General features: G+C 29.8%; 1 protein-coding gene and 1 pseudogene across 1 annotated transcript; both read left to right on the top strand.

The window, feature by feature from the left end:
• Positions 1-246: 246 nt before the first annotated feature.
• On the top strand, positions 247-5,275 carry LOC120076409 (Zinc finger C-x8-C-x5-C-x3-H type family protein). The gene is made up of 3 exons (XM_039030227.2): positions 247-382; positions 1,564-2,204; positions 4,633-5,275. The coding sequence occupies exons 2-3, from the start codon at positions 1,593-1,595 to the stop codon at positions 4,924-4,926; spliced, it is 906 nt and encodes a 301-aa protein (XP_038886155.1). The 5' UTR covers positions 247-382; positions 1,564-1,592; the 3' UTR covers positions 4,927-5,275.
• Positions 5,276-16,850: 11,575 nt separating this feature from the next.
• Positions 16,851-18,233, top strand: LOC150036908 (serine/threonine-protein phosphatase 7 long form homolog; annotated as a pseudogene).
• The last annotated feature ends 2,227 nt before the right edge of the window (positions 18,234-20,460 follow it).

Here is a 20,460-nt window from a genome sequence, read left to right as displayed (position 1 = left end):
CATTTACTTAATCAAAAAAAAAAAAACCCCCCAAAAAACAATATATATATATTATATACATTGAAATTACCAATCTTCTTATTAACAACTCCCATCTTCTCCAACTTCTCACATGCTTCAACGCCACGCCAAATTTTATTATAAAAAAAAAAAAAAAAGAAAAATCCCTTTTCCCTAACAACTTCCCCTTAAGAAACTTCATGTACACATATATATACACATACATAAATATTTTTATATATATACATACACACGTGTGCATGGTTTAGCTATAAAACATGGCCTTTCTTGTGTTAGGGTTTATGTAACTTCCTTTGCGATTCAAATATCAGAACTCAGAATTCATGGCGGATTGAAATTTGAAGAAGAAGAAGTTCTTTGGGTATAATTCTATTTATTTATTTTAATTTTTGTTTCCTTTTTGTTTACGTTTCTATGAGGGTAATGCGTCGGAAAGAAGGGTGTTTTTGTGATGCCAAAATGATTTGTGTGTTTTTTTTTCCTTTCAAAAGCATTTATCATTATTATATTTATATATTAAGTTTGATTTGTTTGATTAATTTGATTATGTGTTTTAATAGTTTCTTTTAAAAATAATATAATAAATTCATGTTATGAATTAATTGAAGTTCACATGGGTGATCTGGGTTAGTAAAGTTCTTTTTTAGTTTTCTTTTAATTAATGAATTTTCAATATGTATTTTCAAAAAAAGGAGATCGAGTCATTCCATCTTACTAATTGACATATTCTATATTTTGTTTCCATTACGCGAATTTTTTAATAGTTGTTTATTTCATTTCTCCATATAATTTATGAATAGTTAAAATTTCTTGTTTTTTCAAAGTTTAAATTTAGTCAATATCATATATTACATTTTTCTTTTTAGTTAACGTGAAAATTTCAACCTCTAAAGTCTTATTGTTTAATAATTATTTGATTTTTAGTTTTTAGATTTTTTTAAATTAATTTTATTTTTTTAAAAAAAAATTAATAATTTTTTATTTTTTTTTTTAAATTTAACTTGATTTTTGAAAATATCAATAAAAATAAATAACAAAATAAAAAATTTAGAGGTGAAAAAATATTTTTAAACTTAAATTTTAAAAATTAAAAATAAAAATTCAAATGGTTAGGGGTTACATTATTGTTACCATTTCTTCTATATTTGTACTTTTACTAATAGTGTTAATTGATTAGGATTTTCACGTGAGTAGAAGAGGTTAACCATATTTAATTAAATAATAAAAACCAAAGTTATTAAGTTAAAATTAGAGGACAAATATTTTCTTTTGAATGGAAGTACAATATTATTAAAATAAAAAAATTTAAGAGTAATTATTTTAAATGATAAAACTATAGAAACAGTAAAATATCATATTAATATTTTTTTTTTTTTGTTATATTTATAAATAAGTTATATACATTTTTTTTTTATTTGGAACTCAAAATTTAAATTCTAATTGAAGTTAAAAGAACTAAATTGAATTTAGAATTATAGAAAGCAGATTGAAATTAAGAACGGAATGATTTATTATTAATATAATTTTTGGGTATTAATTTAGTGTGAATAGAAGAAAGAAAGAGAGTTGCAATGGAAGAAGAGATGTGTCCGCCATTGCCGTTGAGTCTATCTTCAACAACCGAAGTGGAAGATTTCAGCCTAAATTTCGCTTCAATGTATCATTCAATTTTCCCTCCATTATTATCATCCTCCTCTGTTCCATCTTCTCTGTCATTCACTCCCTCCCCCTCCTCCGCCGACGACGACCACAACCACCACTCCACCACCGTCGCCACTTCCACCACTGACGACCTCCTTTTTCAGGCCCGCCTCATACTCCAACACCGTCACCTCCGTCACCGCCACGATCTCTGCCTCCGCCGCCTCCATCAAGTCGCTGAAGATGCTGATTATCTCCGGCGGGAGAATGCCCAGCTCCGGTTGGCCAATGCCGAGCTCGTTAAGGTTATTTCGTCGAAGTCGGTCGTTGACGATCTCATTTCAATTCCGAATTCCCATCTCCGGTCTCTGATTGGAGGCGACCAAAGTGGGGAAGAAATTGGTTATGATATAATCAGTCCGACGAGTGTGATTGGAAAATACAATGACCAGTTCGACGGAAGGAATAATCTCGGCCGGATCTCTCTTCCGAAGAGCATTTCCGTCCGCTCTCCTGCCGCCGCTTCAGTCAGCATCCAATCGGTAGGCTTCCTCAGCTTCTTCTTCTTCTTATTATTATTATTTTATTAATTGTTTTCCGTTGTTGGGACAATGAATTACTTGGAAAAAAGATAGGGATGTTTGGACCAACACTATTCTAATACTATACAAATATTATTCTATAGTCCCATTAGTTACAATCAACACTATTTTAAAATCTTCATGGCTAAAATATTTATTATTTGCTATCGTTTTTACTATTTTATATTTATTATTTTATTTATTTTAATTTTTACTATTTTACATTTATCATTTTTTTTTGTTCTTTGTTACACTATTTATTATTTCATTCTCAAACTAAAATAGTTTACACTTCAAATACATATTATTATAACCCAAACTATAATAATCTATACCCCAAACACAAATTATTATAACCAAAACTATAATAACCTAAGACTATAATAACCAATTCATTACCCCAAATGCCCCCTACAATGTCAATGTTCATGTTCCAATTTTACAAAAGTGACGAAGATATTTTTGAAAAACAATATTTTATTTTTTAAAAAAATTAAATTATAAATAAAAATGTTATACTTAAATTAAAATGTTTATTATTTATATTATATGTTCATGTCGGTAACATTTTGTTGTTCTTTTTTCTTACGTTTTGTTGGTTTTTATGATATTAATTTCAATGTCGATTCGTCATCATGTTTAAGGGTATCTGTGGTTTAAGCTGGGTTGAAACATTTTTTAGACTTAACCTAATTGTTTGAGTGGGAAATTTCTTCAGCCTAGATAATTCTTATTAAATAATGAATCCAATACAACCCAACCATTAAACATTTGAATTGAATTGGTTTGGATTACTCGTATCATTTATTTAAACTTTTGTTTTAAAAATAAGTAAAAGTTTTATTTAATTATTTTCATATATTTAATTAGGTTTAATAACTCAATTTCAATTTATATTATAAAATTTTTCTTTCCAAAGTATTAAAAAGTTATTTTTAGGAGTTGTTGGATAATAAATTAACCAAAAAAATGAAATAAAATAAAATAAAGGACTATTTTCAAATAAAGAAAAAATGAGCCAACTTATTTACAAATATAGCAAAATGTAACTATCAACCGCAATAGACATTTTTCGCAGTCTACCAACCTTTATCAGTGTTAGTAATAGATATCTATTGTAATCCACCGTGATCTATTACTGATAGATAGTGACATTTTACTATCTTTGAAAATATTTTCAACAGTTTTACCATTTATAATAATTACCCTAAAATAAAAATAAATATATGTAAAAATAATCCTATCCTAAGTAAAAACAACATAGTTTTTAAAATTAATAATAAGTTTGGATTGGTTCAATGAACCCATGAACCAATCTAATCTATAAAATTTTTATTTATTTGAACTCATTCCAACTCAATCGGTTGAATTGGATTGGATTGATTGGGTTTTTTCGGTTCATCAAGTTTTTTTTAACACCCCCACTTATGTGGTTGTGGAGCTCATAGACATTTTCTTCAATTATTTTTATTTTCGTCTTAAGATTTTATAACCCTCATAAGTACTAATCAATTTGATACATCTTGAGTCAACTTTTTCGACACTCACTTCTTAGTTTCAAATTAGCTCTAAAATTATTTAATCTAGTGTGTGTATATATATATATATATATATATATATTTGGAAAGAAGTTTAGATAAGTATTATTCTAGCTAGCAATTTAAATTCAAGGTTAGATGTGTCTCAATTTTATAATAGTATCAATGTAAAAATATCAATAAAAAGGTTAATATTAATCAGTTCTATTATAAAAAAGAAAAATTATTAAAATATTTAAATTAATAGATAAGTATTTCAAACTTAAAATATTCCAAGGGCTGCCGCTCGAAATTACAACCTGTATTCTTTTAAACCTGTATCTAAACACATTCTTTAAGCTTTGTAAAAAAAGCACTTAATAGGTATATATCTAAAATTTCAACTGGTGATTAATGCATACGCTTCTAATAGATTTGAAAACTCTTAGTTTTGTTAGGAGAATGAAGTAATTAAGATACCCTTTGGTAACCATTTTGTTTTTTGTTTTTTATTTTTAAAAATTAAATCTATTTTTTTCCTATTTTTTAGAATGATTTATATTTTTAAGTAAAATGGTTGAATTGTTAGTCAAATTCTAAAAACAAAAACAAATTTTTGGAAGTTACTTTTTTTAGGTTTTAAATTTTGGCTTAATTTTTTAAATCAGTGGTAAAAAAATCTATTGATAAAACATTAAATTTTTAATTTTGGTAAAAAGAAGTAGTTTTGAGGTGTAAGTAGTGTGAATAAACTTAATTTTCAAATATAAAAACAAAACAACAAATGATTACCAAAATAGGTATAAGTAACCAAAATTAAAATTTCAAAAACCATGGAAAGTTATAAGTAAAGTTAGATTTGATTATGGCAGCGTCCGGCAAGGACTCCAGTGAGCGATGGTGGGAGCAGAAAGAGAGAAGTGGAGGCGACAGAATGGGAGGTGTACAACCAAGGTATGACCAAGACGGAGCTTTGCAACAAATGGCAAGAAACCGGCGGCTGTCCTTACGGCGACCGTTGTCGATTTGCTCATGGACCTGAAGAGCTCCGACCGGTCATGAGACACCCACGTTACAAGACACAAATGTGTAGGATGGTCCTCGCCAGAGAGAAGTGTCCTTATGGTCATCGGTGTCATTTTCGCCATTCTCTTAGCGAACAATAAAAGACGATGGCGACTGACAACAACCACAACAACACAGACAGAAATCTACTTGAAGAAACGTAATAAAAGATCAGAATTCAATGATATTAGTACAAATAAAAGGGAAAAAAATTTACTTGCCTTTGCCTTTGTGTAGTGTATATAATAATGGCCTTATATATATATATTTGTTGTTGTTATTATTATTATTATTTTGATTTATTTGTGTAATGATTTAAATATTTTTTTCCCTCTTTGGAAATGAATATTATATATGATTCAAGTATTGAATTTGTACTGATATAGCAGAAATAACAAAAAGAATTATGTATGTAAAACTTCCGAATTTGTTATGAATAAGCTTTTGAATAATGGCTACGTGATGCTAATTTCTTATTTAAATTTCTTTTTATTTATGATAATGGATGAATTAACAATAATTAATTAAAAAGGTAAACACAAACTCATGATGAATAGGTCGAAGAGTAGACCAATCTCTTTTGATTAATATAACGAAGAGCAAATCAGGTAATAGGCTAATTTATGATTTTTTTTAAAAAAATACTTAGATGAATTCCCAGTATCACCTATCTTTGTGCGTTCCACAAAATTATCCAATCACAATTTGACATATGACAAATTCCTTTTATTTATATTTTTTGAATATTTTATTTATTTTTTTTATATGAGTGATGATAAATGATGCATAGAAATGTATGCATCTTGGGATACACTCAAATACTACCGATTCTTTTTTTTTATTAAGAAATTTAAAGTTCTTAATTTACAATATTACTTTATTTCTTTTGTTTTTCCCTTTGTATTTCAAGGAAACAATCTACTTGATGTTAGGTAAAATTTTTAATATTATATGAGCCGTTTGTTCAAGATTTTATAGATATCCGAGAATATAGTATATCTAAGAATAAGACGTTTGAGAATCAAAGATAACCGTGTTTGGTTAGGTATGGAAATGGAAATAAGATGTCTGATAATGTATTATCTTTTATGCGATTATAAAATATAAAATTAATCGAAATTAATTCCAATAATTAATTTTTGTTTGTTAATTTATTTTTATTACATTAAGTTATTAAATTAATTTTAAGTCATTAAAATTTAATTAAATTTACCCACTCACTCTCTAGTTTAATACATTTATACCAATTAAATTTTTTATATTGCATATTTATATTATCAATTTTTTATTTATAATATTGGTAATTAATTTAAATAATATATTTTCTTTCTTTTTCTTTTATGTAGTTTTGTTAATGGAAGAATTAATTAGCTAATTGTTTAATGTCAATTAAGGCTCTTATATATACAAAAGAAATTGATATAAACTAATTGATTTTAAATCATCAAATAATATTTTTAATTCTAAAAAATAACTATAATTATGATCAAAACTAGAAGCAGAAGCGTACAAGATTGTTTAATTGAAAAATTAACTTATTTTATTATTAGTTAATTAATTAAAAAATTATTAAATACTAATTAATAATTCTAATAAATAATTTATGATGACAAGATATATTACCAATAAAAAGAGATTTAAGGAAATATAATTATGGTTATTCATATTTTTCTAAAAAGATTATGATTTTCCATATTAATTCATAATAACAATTCTTGCCTTAGCATATCATTAATAAAATTAATTATATATTTCAATTATAAATCTAATTTAAACACATTTAAAAAAATTAATAAATTAAATAATATCGAGAAAGAAATAAAACAAATAAAATGAAAAGATAAAAAGTAACCAAAAGAGAAAAACCATTGGAAATTGAGAAAATTCACCTATTTGGGTGATTATGAAAAACCTCCATAGATGAGAATATGAAATGACTAGGAATAAGATATTCTCATCGTCGATGTTGAAAACTTGTAACAAACATGATGATAAAAAATATAATTTCTCATTTCCACCTCTCATTCTCATCAACTAAATGGGCCATTAAGGTTTTTAAAGAATTGTCTTACAGTTTCTTGGTAATAGTACTCCAAGGTAATATATTGAATCAAATAAAATACCCAGATGTTAAAAAATAACAACCATCTTAATCTTATTATTTTAATTTATATATCTTTTGAAACAATTAATTCAAGGTTAATTAACAGGTACTTTTTAGAATCAAATTTCAAAGTTAAAGGATAAAAAATAGCTTTTCAAACTTTAACGAGAAATAATTCGAACATTTCCTCTAAGTTAACGAGTATTTTGTATATATAATTTGACCTATAGCTAGGTTTAAATAATTTTATTTATTTATTTATTTGAAAGGAAAATTACCTTGTCAAGCTGCATTTTCCTTCTCTATATAAGGGTTTTGGCTCCAAATTCTAAAATTTCTGAATTCAGATTGTGTGCCAAATAAATTCAAATACACAAAGAAATTTGGAAATAATATATTAGTATAAAATTAAACGTTTTTGAAAAATTTACTAAATATGACTCCACAACCAACATTTAGAAGACAAAAAATTTACAATTAGCTCTAAAATTAGGACAATTTTGTAATGTTTAATTGAGCTTCCAACACATGTTTTTTTTTTTTTTTAACTAACAAAGTCTTAGAGTATGAGAATTCGAACCTCTCCCTACAACAGAAGGAGTACACGTCAAATACTGCATGCAGAGTTAGTTCACTTTTATCGAGTCTTAGACATCTTTTAAACATTTGTTTGATAATGTCTATTGTTGATACATAATTCTAACTCAAAGCGATTTAGTTTACGAGTGTGCACATGTGCCTATAAAACAAAATCCAAACAATGGTGTGGTGCTCGATCCAATGTAACATACTTCTATGCTTAAAGTTAGTACTGAGTAGGGATTGATATCGAGCAAAGTATATTATGGTGATATTGCATTCATCTTGTGATTTGGAGTGTCCTTTTATTTACACCTTCGAAGAGTTGATATTACCTTGATGTCGGTACATAGTCTATTTGCTTGTGTCAACGGGGAGAATAATGCCAAAGTCAATTGCTTGACTTGACTTACAACAGGAGTTTATTACCTCTTTTGGGGGGTCAGAGCGCTTCTCAACTTAGCCATCGAATCTTGGGAACTATTCTTTTCTCTTTTAACACATGAACTTGTCAAGCCTCGCATGGACTTGCAATAAAGGGACTTTTCTTTATTTATTATTCTTTGGCCTAATTTAACTCATAACATATGTAGTAAAAACCTATGGCTTCAATTTAATATCAATATCAATGTTGAAATATATATCTAAAGAATAAAAGAAACCCAACATTTCACCTCTTTCTAGGTAAATTATTATTGCACACAAACCGAACCAACTTTCTCTGCTACATCAAGCCTTTACATTGATGTATGTTTGTGTTCTTTGTTTCTCCTAATAATTATTGTTTGTTATTTGTAAGATTGATTCATACATAATGAGCCATCGTCGGGTATTATTTTAAGATTGTCTTTCTATAAACTTGTTGGCAAGATGTTGCTTCGTTTTAATATTATTATTATTATTATTAAATTTGAAGTTAATAGCACAGTTCAAAATTGATTTATTAAAATTGAAACCAATTCAACTCAATTCCAAACAACTTGAATAAAATAATGAGGGAAGACGATAAAACTTTACCTCTTCAACCATTTCAGGCTCAAACCACCAACCCAAATAGACAAAAGAAAGAAGAATTGGTACATCCATAATCTATATATATATATATATATATATATATATATAATATCAACAATTAAGAGAAAACATACTTAGAAAGGAAGAGAAAGATTCAAAAGTTGGAAAGAAAGAATGGGTGTTCACCTGGTTTTCATCTTTCTATAGGAAAGACTTTAAATTCATTACTATATTTCAAAAGCAAAAAGTAAGACCCGTTTGGTAATGATTTAGTTTTTAGTTTTGTTTTTTAAAAATTAAGTTTATAGATACTACTTCCACTTCTATATTTCTTCATTTGTTATATACTTTTTATCTATGGTTTAAAAAGCTAAGCCAAATTTTGAAAACTAAAAAAATAGCTTTTAATTTTTTTTTGAAATTTGAGTAAGAATTCAACCATTATACTAAAAAAATATGTAAATTATTGTAATAAATAGGAAGGAAATAGGCTTAATTTTGAAAAACAAAAAACAAAATGGTTACTAAACAGAGAATAAGTTTTCAAAACTATTTTTGAATACTTTTTAAAAATAAATAGTTATAAAACAAAACTTAAAATGAGACGAAAGGCGACGACAGAAGTATAGAGAGCACAAAGAGTGAGATGCGAATAGCGATATGCATTTCATCATCTGTGCTCTCTATCTTCTGTCAGCAGCATAGCTATCACTGTATTACCTTTATGTTTTTTATTTCCCAATCGTAGAGGAGATAGAGAAAGATAAGAAGATGGTTTAATTTGTAAAGATGAATGGCATGGAGGGATGGTTTACCAAAGTTGAATAATGTCTCAATTTATAGGGAAGTCTGTGGCTTTGGGGTCTTCCATTCGTAGCCGTAAAAACCTTTTGAATTGAATGAATAAAGTGTGGAATACCCACTTTTTAAATCATGATATTCTCCTCACATTTTTTCCTCCCTCTTTTTTATGCCCTTTCCAACCACTTCTTGGTTAATTCACAAATATTTCAAGACATTCGAATTAATTTTGATTGGAAAAGTTCTCATTAAGTTTACGATTCTCTTCTTTATTCTTTTTCCTTTTTTTTTTTTTTTTTTTTTTTTTTTTTTTTTTTTTTTACGTTTAAGTTCCTCTCACTTTTCGATTCATAATAATCTTTATTTTTGTAGACATATCGGTTCGATATTTCATCCTATTTGATTATGTGAAAGATATACAAACCTTTTGATTGTTGGATGATATCAAATCTGTGACTTTAACCTTTACTTTTACAGATGTGTATCAATTCAATATTTCATTTTATTTGATTGATTTGCACCACAAATAGTATATGTGTTGATGTCGAAATTTGGATAGGGAAAATGCACTAGGTAATTTTGTAAGTTAGAGAGGACAGAACTTATAAAACAACGAAAAAGGGCTCCAAGCCAAAGTAGAGGATGAAGAGCCATAGAATGAAAAAAAAAGGTTTGAAATTCAAATTTTAGATTAAGATGAAGTTCAAGTTTCAATTATGGTTAAAGTTATAATAATGTATCTATAAGAAGAATAACTTGGAGTTTACGACCTTTTCTTCTTAAAATTAGGATGAGATGAATTTTCCTTATCCTACCCAAGTTAGGATTAAATCTGCCTAGATCAATGATCAGTTGGTCTTAGACTTTTGAGTCTAAGTCCAACTTTTTTCTTCCAACTTTTAGCATATTTGATCAAGTCCAATTTCGTCTACAACAACTCGTTTTAGATGGTGTGTCATACAAAATTAGTGATTTTAACCATGTTTGATTATATGTTTGGTTACATAGAGATTAAATTAACAAATTTGGTATGTGATAGTGATATGAAATGGATGAAAGTGGTAAAGAGGATGGATGGGGTTTATGATTAAGAGGAATGGGTAGCCCAAGTTGAGAAGAAGCATGGAGAAGGGAACAACAATTGAAAATCCCCCACCAAAAGAAGTAAAAAGATTGGCCAAAATGGCCAATACTGGGTGATACTTGCTTTAAGTGTGCTCTTCATTTCAAGTGTCAACAATGCGGGAACCAAAAAAAGCTGAATTAAGAGTGCAAACATCTTATGCCACACGGTCAAACATAAAAGTTTTATATTCCAAATTTAATCTTGTGACAATGTTTCAAATTATATTTCAAGTTTGTATATTTCAACCTGCTTTATAACTATTTTATTCTTTTTATCTAATTAACATCCTTTTAACTTTTCAAAAGTTACTTAGTCCTTAAATTCATTCAATATATTATTAAATATATTAATGATGTATTGAATAGATAGACCTAAAACCTATGAAACATTGATACAGATATGGCTACACGATACGGATACGATTGAATACAACGATTCCTCAATTTCTAAAAAACTAAGATACGGATACGTTGAAGGATACGTCATTTTTTATATATTATTTTAATATATATTTCTAAAAAATGAAAATATTGATACATTGAAGATACATTTTCTCTTGTTTAAAAAAATAGGTTGCCTAGTTTTAGATTGAAAAAAATTAGATGAGTTGTTTGTCTTTTTTCTTTAAAAAAAATAAGCATAAAAATAGATATATCAAATTGCTAGTCGATACGTATCTGAGAAGTATCTGGATTCTTTGTCTCACATGAAGTATTTGTGTTTCATACCCAAAAACCCAATCATTTGTGTAGGCCCATAATAAATTTGAGTCCCCACTTAGCCTTTCATTTTGAATAATTGCAATGGATAAGATTTTTAGACATTTTATTAAGTATATAATAATATTTAAAAAATATTGTAAATATAGTCAAATTGTTCCATTATCCTAATTAAAATTTTTTGGGATTATTCCTCTTATACCCTTGGGTACAAAGCAAATCTTCAAGCACATTTTTCTCTCACTCTCGAATTTTCCAATTTGATTCTGCCCTCCGTACCTCTCGATTTCTTCATCATCGATCTTCCATCTTGATTTCTCAATATTGATTTCATCATCGCCAATAAATGTACAAGAGAGAGAAAGGAAAATGAAATACCTTAATAAAAATATAAATACTTATGGAATTGAGTTATTAAACACTAAATTATAAATACTATTAAAGTCCGTAGGCCAAATATGGATAAAAGAAAAAATATGGTTGTATAGAAAATATTTAGAAAAATACGGTATTTTGCAGTATATCACCATTCCTAACGTAACTTCTTTGTTTAAGATAAAAAATATTGAAAAAATTTAAATAAAAAATGGAAATTATTTCATATGGTAAAACTATTGAAATATTTACAAGATATAGTAAAATTTTAGAATTATCAATGATAGACACTGATAGAAGTCAATCAATATCTATCAATGTCTATCATTAATTGTTCTAAAATTTTGCTATATTTTGTAAATATTTTAATTTATTTTTCTATGTTTGAAAATAGTCCAAAGTACATCTCTCTTTTTTTTTCAAAAAAAAAAAAAAAACCACCTTCCTTAATTATCCGCCGCCTCCCTTAATTTCTTTTTATTAGTTTTTTTTTTAAAAAAAAAAATCTTATATATATTTATGTTCCATTAGGTTTATGCGTGGGTCAATTAGATAAATAAGGTTCTTTTAGGATTTTTTTTTTTAGGAAAACAATTTAGGGAAATATAGTGGTTTTGAAACTATTTAAAAATCTATGGTTGTTTTAGAGATTTCGAGGCGGGGATTTTGTTCAAAATATTTTGTCGAGGGTTCAACCCTCGACCTGTCGAAAATTAAAGAAGAGATCGAGAGTTTGACCCTCGACCTAAAGGAAATTGAGAAGAGGACGAGGGTTCAACCCTCGACCTATCAAAAATTAAAGAAAAGATCGAGGGTTTGACCCTTGACCTAAAGAAAATTGAGAAGAGGACGAGGGTTCAACCCTCGACCTGTCGAAAACTAAAGAAGATCTATAAGGGAAGAGGAGAAATTTTCCTCGACCTCTAGAAAATTATAGAACAAACCCTCGACCTAAAGAAAATTAAAGAATCGTTTAGTAATTATATACACGATCGCACACGATTGTTTAGTAAAATTACTATGCGATTGTTTAGTAATTCTTTATTAATGTAACAATAGGTGCAAACTTCCAGAAAGAACAAGTGAACGATGAACAACTTCTTTATTAGACGCTAAACGATCGTTTACAATCTCTCCACGATCGCTCAGTACGACTAAACGATCGCTTACTAAATCCTCTGCGATCGGCCACAAACTCCTACATGATCGCTTAACTATTACTATTACACGATCGCCTTCTCAGAACCTATACGATCGCATACCTTTTACTATACGATCGTATACCACATGCTACATGATCGCCAAGCTTTACTACACGATCGCCTAGTGGAAGTAGACGATGAGCGGCACGCTGCGATGCCCTCTCTGCAACAGTGTCTTCCGAACTCCCACTCTCGAGAGCTCTCTTTCCTCACTACACAATCGCCCACAAACTCCTAAACGATCGCTTAGTTATTACAATTAGACGATCGTCTTCTTAAAACCTATACGATCGTGTACCTTTTACTATACGATCGTGTACCAAGTGATATACGATTGCTAAGCTTTACTACACGATGCTGAGCTACTACACGCTCGCCTAGTGGAAGTACACGATGAGCGGCACGCTGCAATGGCCTCTAGAGAGCTCTCTTTCCTCACTACAGAATCGCCTACAAACTCCTACACGATCGCTTAGCTATTACAATTAGACGATCGCCTTCTTAAAACCTATACGATCGCCTACCTTTTACTATATGATCGTGTACCAAGTGCTACACAATCGCTAAGCTTTACTACACGATCGCTGAGCTATACTACACGATCGCCTAGTGAAAATACACGATGAGTGGTACGCAACGATGGTCTCTCGAGAGCTCTCTTTTCCTACTACACGATCGCTCACAAACTCCTACACGATCGTTTAGCTATTACAATTAGACGATCGCCTTCTCAAAACCTATACGATCGCCTACCTTTTACTATACCTTCATGTATCAAGTGCTACACGATAGCTAAGCTTTACTACACGATCGCTGAGCTACACTAAACGCTCGCATAGTGAAGTACACGATGAGCGGCATGCTGCGATGGCCTCTCGAAAGCTCTCTTTCTTCACTAACAATCGCCTACAAACTCCTACATGTTCACTTAGGTATTACAATTAGACAATCGCCTTCTCAAAACCTATACGATCGCATACCTTTTACTATACGATCGTATACCAAATGCTACAAGATCGCTAAACTTTACTACAAGATCGCATAGTGGAAGTACACGATGAGCAACACGCTGCGATGGTCTCTTAAGAGCTCTCTTTCCTCACTACACGATCACCCACAAACTTCTATACGATCGTTTAGCTATTACAAATAGATGATGGCCTTCTCAAAACCTATACGATCGCCTACCTTTTACTATACGATCGTGTACCAAGTACTACAGGATCACTAAGCTTTACTACACGATCGTTGAGCTATACTACACGCTCGCCTAGTGGAAGTACACAATGAGCAGCACGCTGCGATGGCCTCTCGAGAGCTCTCTTTCCTCACTATACGATCGCCCACAAACTCCTTCATGATCACTTAGCTATTACAATTGGACGATCGTCTTCTAAAAACCTATATGATCGCCTACCTTTTACTATACGATCGTATACCAAATGCTACATGCTCCCTAAGCTTTACTACATGATCACATAGTGGAAGTACACGATGAGCGGCACGCTGCGATGGCCTTTCGAGAGCTTTCTTTCCCTACTACACGATCGCCCACAAACTTCTACACGATCGCTTAACTATTATAATTAGACGATCGCCTTCTCAAAACCTATACGTTCGCCTACCTTTTACTATATGATCATATACCAAATACTACACGATCGCTAAGCTTTACTACACGATCGCATAATTGAAGTACACGATGAGCGACACACTGCGATGGCCTCTCGAGAGCTCTCTTTCCTTACTACACGATCAACCACAAACTCCTACATGATCGATTAGCTATTACAATTAAACAATCACCTTCTCAAAACCCATACGATCGCCTACCTTTATACGATCGTATACCAAATGCTACACGATTGCTAAGCTTTACTACATGATCGCATAGTTGAAGTACACAATGAGTGGTACGCTGCGATGACTTCTCGAGAGCTCTCTTTCCTCACTATATGATCGTCAACAAACTCCTACACCATCGCTTAGCTAAGAATCTGAATCTCTGCAGCTGTCAGCGTCTCGTCCCATCCCATCCATATTATTTTCCCAACACCGGACCCATGGGTTGAGTTTTGAAAACTCGACCTTTTAGCTTATAACCCCTACCGTCTTTTCTCATTTTCTCATACTGCTTTCTCATTTTCTCACACTGTTTTCGTTCCCTCATTCTCCTCACTGCCTTCGACCTTTAAGATCAGCCTCTCATTTTCTCCCCACTGCCTTCGTTCTCTCATTCTCACTGTTTTCAGCCTCTCATTTTCTCACATTTTCTCACTGCCTTCAGCAAATCTTCTTCTTCTCCCACATTCGTCCATTAAATTTTGAGGTTTGTACCTTTTACTATACAAAATTTCATTTTTTTTTAAAGAACTATACATTTTGTTCCTATTCTCATACTATTATATTTTTTTTATAGTTTTTGTTGCTATTTGGAAAACAAAGAACAAAAAAGGTAAGTTAAATTTGTGAGTTTATTATTTATTTATTACTAGTTTTATTATATTTAGTAGATCTATCATGTTGAATTCAATAATATTTACATATTGATGTTAATAGTTCTTTCTCTATTAGTGTTTATCTTAGTAGTTGTTATTAGTGTTAATCTTATAGTTGGGATGTTATACCAACATGTTAATCTTATTTATATTTTGTTTGTTTTTGTTTATATTTAAATATAGTTTATTGTTATGTTTCTTATGATAACATTCGTCCATTAAATTGTGAAGTTCGTATCTTTAGTATTTTTAGTTTAATACAAAATTATTATGATTTTTTGAAATATATTTCTTATGATATTTGATTTTTCTAGTATTGACTTTGAAAATATAGTTTAAAATAGTTTGTAAAAGTTTAATTTAATTTAATTTTTTATTTTGTATTAAATTTGAAAAAATAGTTTTAAAAAGTTTACCTCATTGTAATGTTTAAAAAGTTGATGTTTATAGCTTAAAAACTTTAATATTTTTAGTTTAATACAAAATTATTGTGATTTTTTTGTATAAATTTCTTATGATATTTGAAAAGTTTAATGTGTTGTTATGTTTAAAAATAGTTATAAAAAGTTTAATTTATTGTTATGTTTAAAAAGTTGATGTTCATAAAACTTAAAAAGTTGATGTTTATAAATAAAAAAGTTTAATATTTTTAGTTTAATACAAAGTTTAATATTTTTTACCCACAAACTTCTTATATTTCCTATATATATTTCTTATTGTGATTTTTTATTATGGTATGTTTTTATTTAAGTTTGATAATTAGTAGAATAATTAGTAATGTATTGTTTATCTTTTTTTTTTTTAGAAAATGGCAGGCAAATGCTTGGAATTTTTGTTGTTTACAAATGATAATATGATTGATGGTATTGATGGAGTTGACTATGACCAACTATCAAGTGGGAGTTTTAGCATAAATGTGAACAATGAAATTGTATTTGAACAATTCATTGAAATGGTTGGGATGTCACTTAGTGTAGATATGGGAACAAATCAGATAGAAATAATATATAGACATTCTAACCTACAACCATGTGGATCAATAAGGTTTATGTCATTCCCTATTTCAATTTTTTTTTATTGTATATTCAATTTTTTTTAATTATAATTTATAAATTTGTACATTATTCTTTTAATTAAGTTGTACATTGTTCTTTTAATTAAGTTGTACATTATTTAATTAAGTTAATTAAGTTGTACATTATTCTTCTAATTGAGAAATAAATATTTTTTTCTTTCAGATCATGGCTTTAAACCTAGGACCAGTTGATTCCGATGTTTTGTACGACCAGTCCATTCATCGATCATCTGTTGTATGGCGAGATCGTACGGAGAAATATCTTGCAGGCATCGAGAGGCAGTTCTCCAGCGCACTATCCCCACTCCACCCTCGAATACTATTGCTATTGCGCATATCTGGATTCTATGGGGTTACCAGATTGAGATTTATTCAGTTGGACTGACAACTGATCATAGCCTTGGTCGAGAGATGGAGGCATGAGACGCATACATTTCATATGTCTGTTGGAGAGTGCACTATCACTCTACAAGACATAGAAGTGTTGTTGGGTTACCTGTTGACGGTGAGCCAGTCACCAGAGTGATGTACGATGACTGATCACAAGTTTGTCAACTGTACCTCAGTATAACCCCACCTGCTGACAAAATTAAAGGATCGAGGTTAAGTTTGATATAGTTAGAAACACAATTCCGTGAGCTCGCAAATGATGCATACGAGGAAATCATCATAAGATATGTGCGAGCATATATACTATAAATGATGGGTGGAAGTCTGTTTTCCAACAAATCATGTCATTCTGTTGACTTGATGTTCCTGCCATTAGTAGCTAACCTCTATGATGCGGTGCGGTATTCGTGGGGTGGAGCATGTTTGGCATGGTTGTATAGACAACTATGCAAAACAACAAGACCTGAGGTTTATGAGATAGCTGGACCTCTCATACTTTTGCAACTATGGGCTTGGGAGCGATTTCCAACAATGGCTCCACAGCTACAATATGTTAATGACGCTCAGTTAGTTGAACGAGCCTACGGTTCTCGGTATGTTATTTTAATTCAATTTAATTTTTATATCACTGATCTAGTTAATTTAGATTATAAATTATCAATTAAAAAATTTAGGTGGGGAGACAAATTTTGTATGACTAGAACGACCACACATGTAGTTAACCAGTACAGATACATGTTTGATCTGCTTCAACTTGATCAGGTACATTACACTGAACTTAATTGATTATTTTATACAGATTTTTATTGTATTTGTCTTTAATGTTCTCCAATATAATATTTTGTGTTTCAGGTTATTTGGGAGCCATACAAAATTATTATGCATACTTTGCCCAATTTCTGTACGAATGGTCAAAACATATGGCGGACGATGAGTCCTCTCATATGTTTTCACATTGGTGAGTGGCATCTTCCTGACAAGGTGATGAGACAATTCAGTTTTCAGCAGGATATCCCATCGCCTTGTAATACTGAACCCTTACTGCATGATATCGACTTAAGAACTGTAAATTGGTTCGAAAAAGTTGCACATTTGATAGTAAGATGGCACTATCGTGCAAGGTTTATTGCAGTGGGGGTTTCTGTTGAACAGTTTGACAGGGATGTCACTCAAGACTACATTCATTGGTATAATAATATCACAAGGCGCTACGTCACTCGTCTGGGAGCAGCTGTGGGTCATCTGGTATATGAATGAATATTATCCAATTATTTTTAATTTAAATTTATTTCATAATTCATAGAGATCGAACAACAGTAGACTCCGTGATGTTGCAAATGATCCAAACCAGGTTCTTGCTAAATATAGTGACAACCGAAGCTATATGGAGGAGATACATTATATGTACGATATACATATTATTCCTCCACCAACTCCTAGACGTAGAGGACCTGTACGGGAAGAGGATAAATTTGATGAGGTTGCCCATAATGTGGAAGAGTTGCCCCATGTGATGTCAACGTAGAGTCAAACTGATTATGTTAGTCCGATGATGATGATGCCAGCATTTGCTTCAAGACATTATGACTCAGAAGCTGGTCCTTCGTCTTCATACGTGCATGGACATGGTCGGGGTCGTGGAGAGCATAATGAATATTTATATCATGAAGCGCCTGCAAAGGTACCAGAGCAACATCAAGAAGAACCAGAGCAACCTCAAATTTGAAGTCGACGACGACAACCAGCTCGAAATCGACGACATCCGTCTTGTGGGACACAATGATTTTTGTAATTATTTTTATATAAATGAGATATTTTAATTTACATATTTTTATTTTTATGAGATATTATTTTTTTTAATTTGTTCTTTTTAGAGTTTAAATAAAATAATAAAATAATAAATTTTTTTTATAAAATGGAATTTTTTTTTTTAAAAAAAAACAAAGGTCGAATGTTGAAAATTCGACCTAGGTGGATTGAATTTTCAACACTCAATGTTTAAATTATTAAAAAAAAAAAAAAAGTAAAGGTCAAGTGTTGAAAATTCAACCTAGGTAGGTTGAATTTTCAACCCTCGACCTATTAAAAAAAAAAAACAACAACAATATTTTTCTAAATAGTTTCAAAAGTACAATATTTTTATAAATTATTTTCAAAACTACCATATTATTTTAATTTTTTCCTTTTAGAAAAGTATTAAAAAAAAAAAGATTGTTTTGAGTAAACTTAGAAAAAGAGATTGAAATTTTGTCTTTATTGGAATGTGTTTTTTTAGGAACGCATTTCACTTTTTTTATTATTAATTTAATAATTTTCTATTGTCATTATGTTGCCATGATGTCACTTTTCTTCTTGGTCTTCTTTCATTTGATGTGGGCGTCCATGCCTCTCTCTTCCTTTCTTTCATTTTTTTTTTTAATATTCCAATGCTATGCTCAATAAACAATTTTAGTTATAAGTTTTTGTATTTTTTTTAATTAAAAAATCATGTAAATTTGTTTACAATGTTTTTTATGAAAATACATCAATAGTTGTGTTCAAGTGTTATTAATTTTTAATTTTTAAAATTCATCAATACTTTTAATTTAATTTTTTTAAAAAAAAACTTTATTGACAGTTTTTTTGTCAAAATATTATTTTTAAATAAAAAACTCATTAGCAATTATTAATATTTAAACAATTATTTTAAATGAATTTTTGGTATAAAAACTACTATAACCTTACCACTATGTTATTTTCTAAAATATATATATATAATTTATATAAATTATGGTTAACATTAAAAACTAAAATTAGTAATAAGGTTTCTAACTTTTTATGATGAAAGCACATGATGTCATGTTTCGTTGTTTAGATATTAAAGAATTTGAATTGGATGCTTAGTGTGGAAAAAGGTTGAGTTTAAGAGAAGGGACATGGAATTTGGATTTATAGGTTAGAGATGTCCAATTTTTCTACGGGGATGGGCTCCGCGGGAATCCCCAATTAGGCGGGGAATGGGAGAGGGAGTGGGAGAAAAAAATTGTCCGCCCCGATTAGCTTCTACATATTTATTTATTATAGTTAACTAATGTTATGTTATTATTATATAAATATTACATTTAAATTTTAAATTTGATTATTTATTGGCAAAAATAATGAATATGTTTAAATTGAATATTTAAAAAATTATATATATATATATATATATAAATAAATAATTTGATTTATATTTATTTCTTTTTACTAAAAAAAATTAATTAACTTTTTTAGGCCAAAGTAATTTATCTTTAAATTCAAATTGTCATGTAAAACTAACCAAATAAATAATTTAGTAATAAATTTAATTATTTGATTAAAATTTTCTCGATTTAAATTAATTGGCTTTTTACAAAAAAAAAAAAAGTAATGAAGAAAAATTCCCCTCGAGAAACCCGATCCCCACTAATTCCGACGGGAATCTTCACTCTGATCCTCGTGGGAAGCGGAGATGGGGATGGGGAATGAAATGGGGAGCGAGGATGAGGATGGGGGATGGCTGATGACGGGTAGAAATGCACATCATTATATGCCTTTTATTTAAAATTATGAGGGCTGTTAAGTAAAAAATGCAGCGATTATACTTAGAATTCATGAGAAAATGAGTTTGCGTCTATCGGCATTAAGAATCTCGGCTAATTCACTATTATATGTTATTATGCGTTCAATTATTTATTTTTGTAGCAACTACAGAAATCGATCGCATACGCGGGAGCCAGGCTATTGCGGAGACG

Source organism: Benincasa hispida, chromosome 4 (assembly GCF_027475165.1).
Source record: "Benincasa hispida cultivar pf3 chromosome 4, pf3_genome.v1.1, whole genome shotgun sequence".
In the NCBI taxonomy this organism is placed as follows: domain Eukaryota; kingdom Viridiplantae; phylum Streptophyta; class Magnoliopsida; order Cucurbitales; family Cucurbitaceae; genus Benincasa; species Benincasa hispida.
This window is presented reverse-complemented; position numbering and strand designations above follow the sequence as displayed.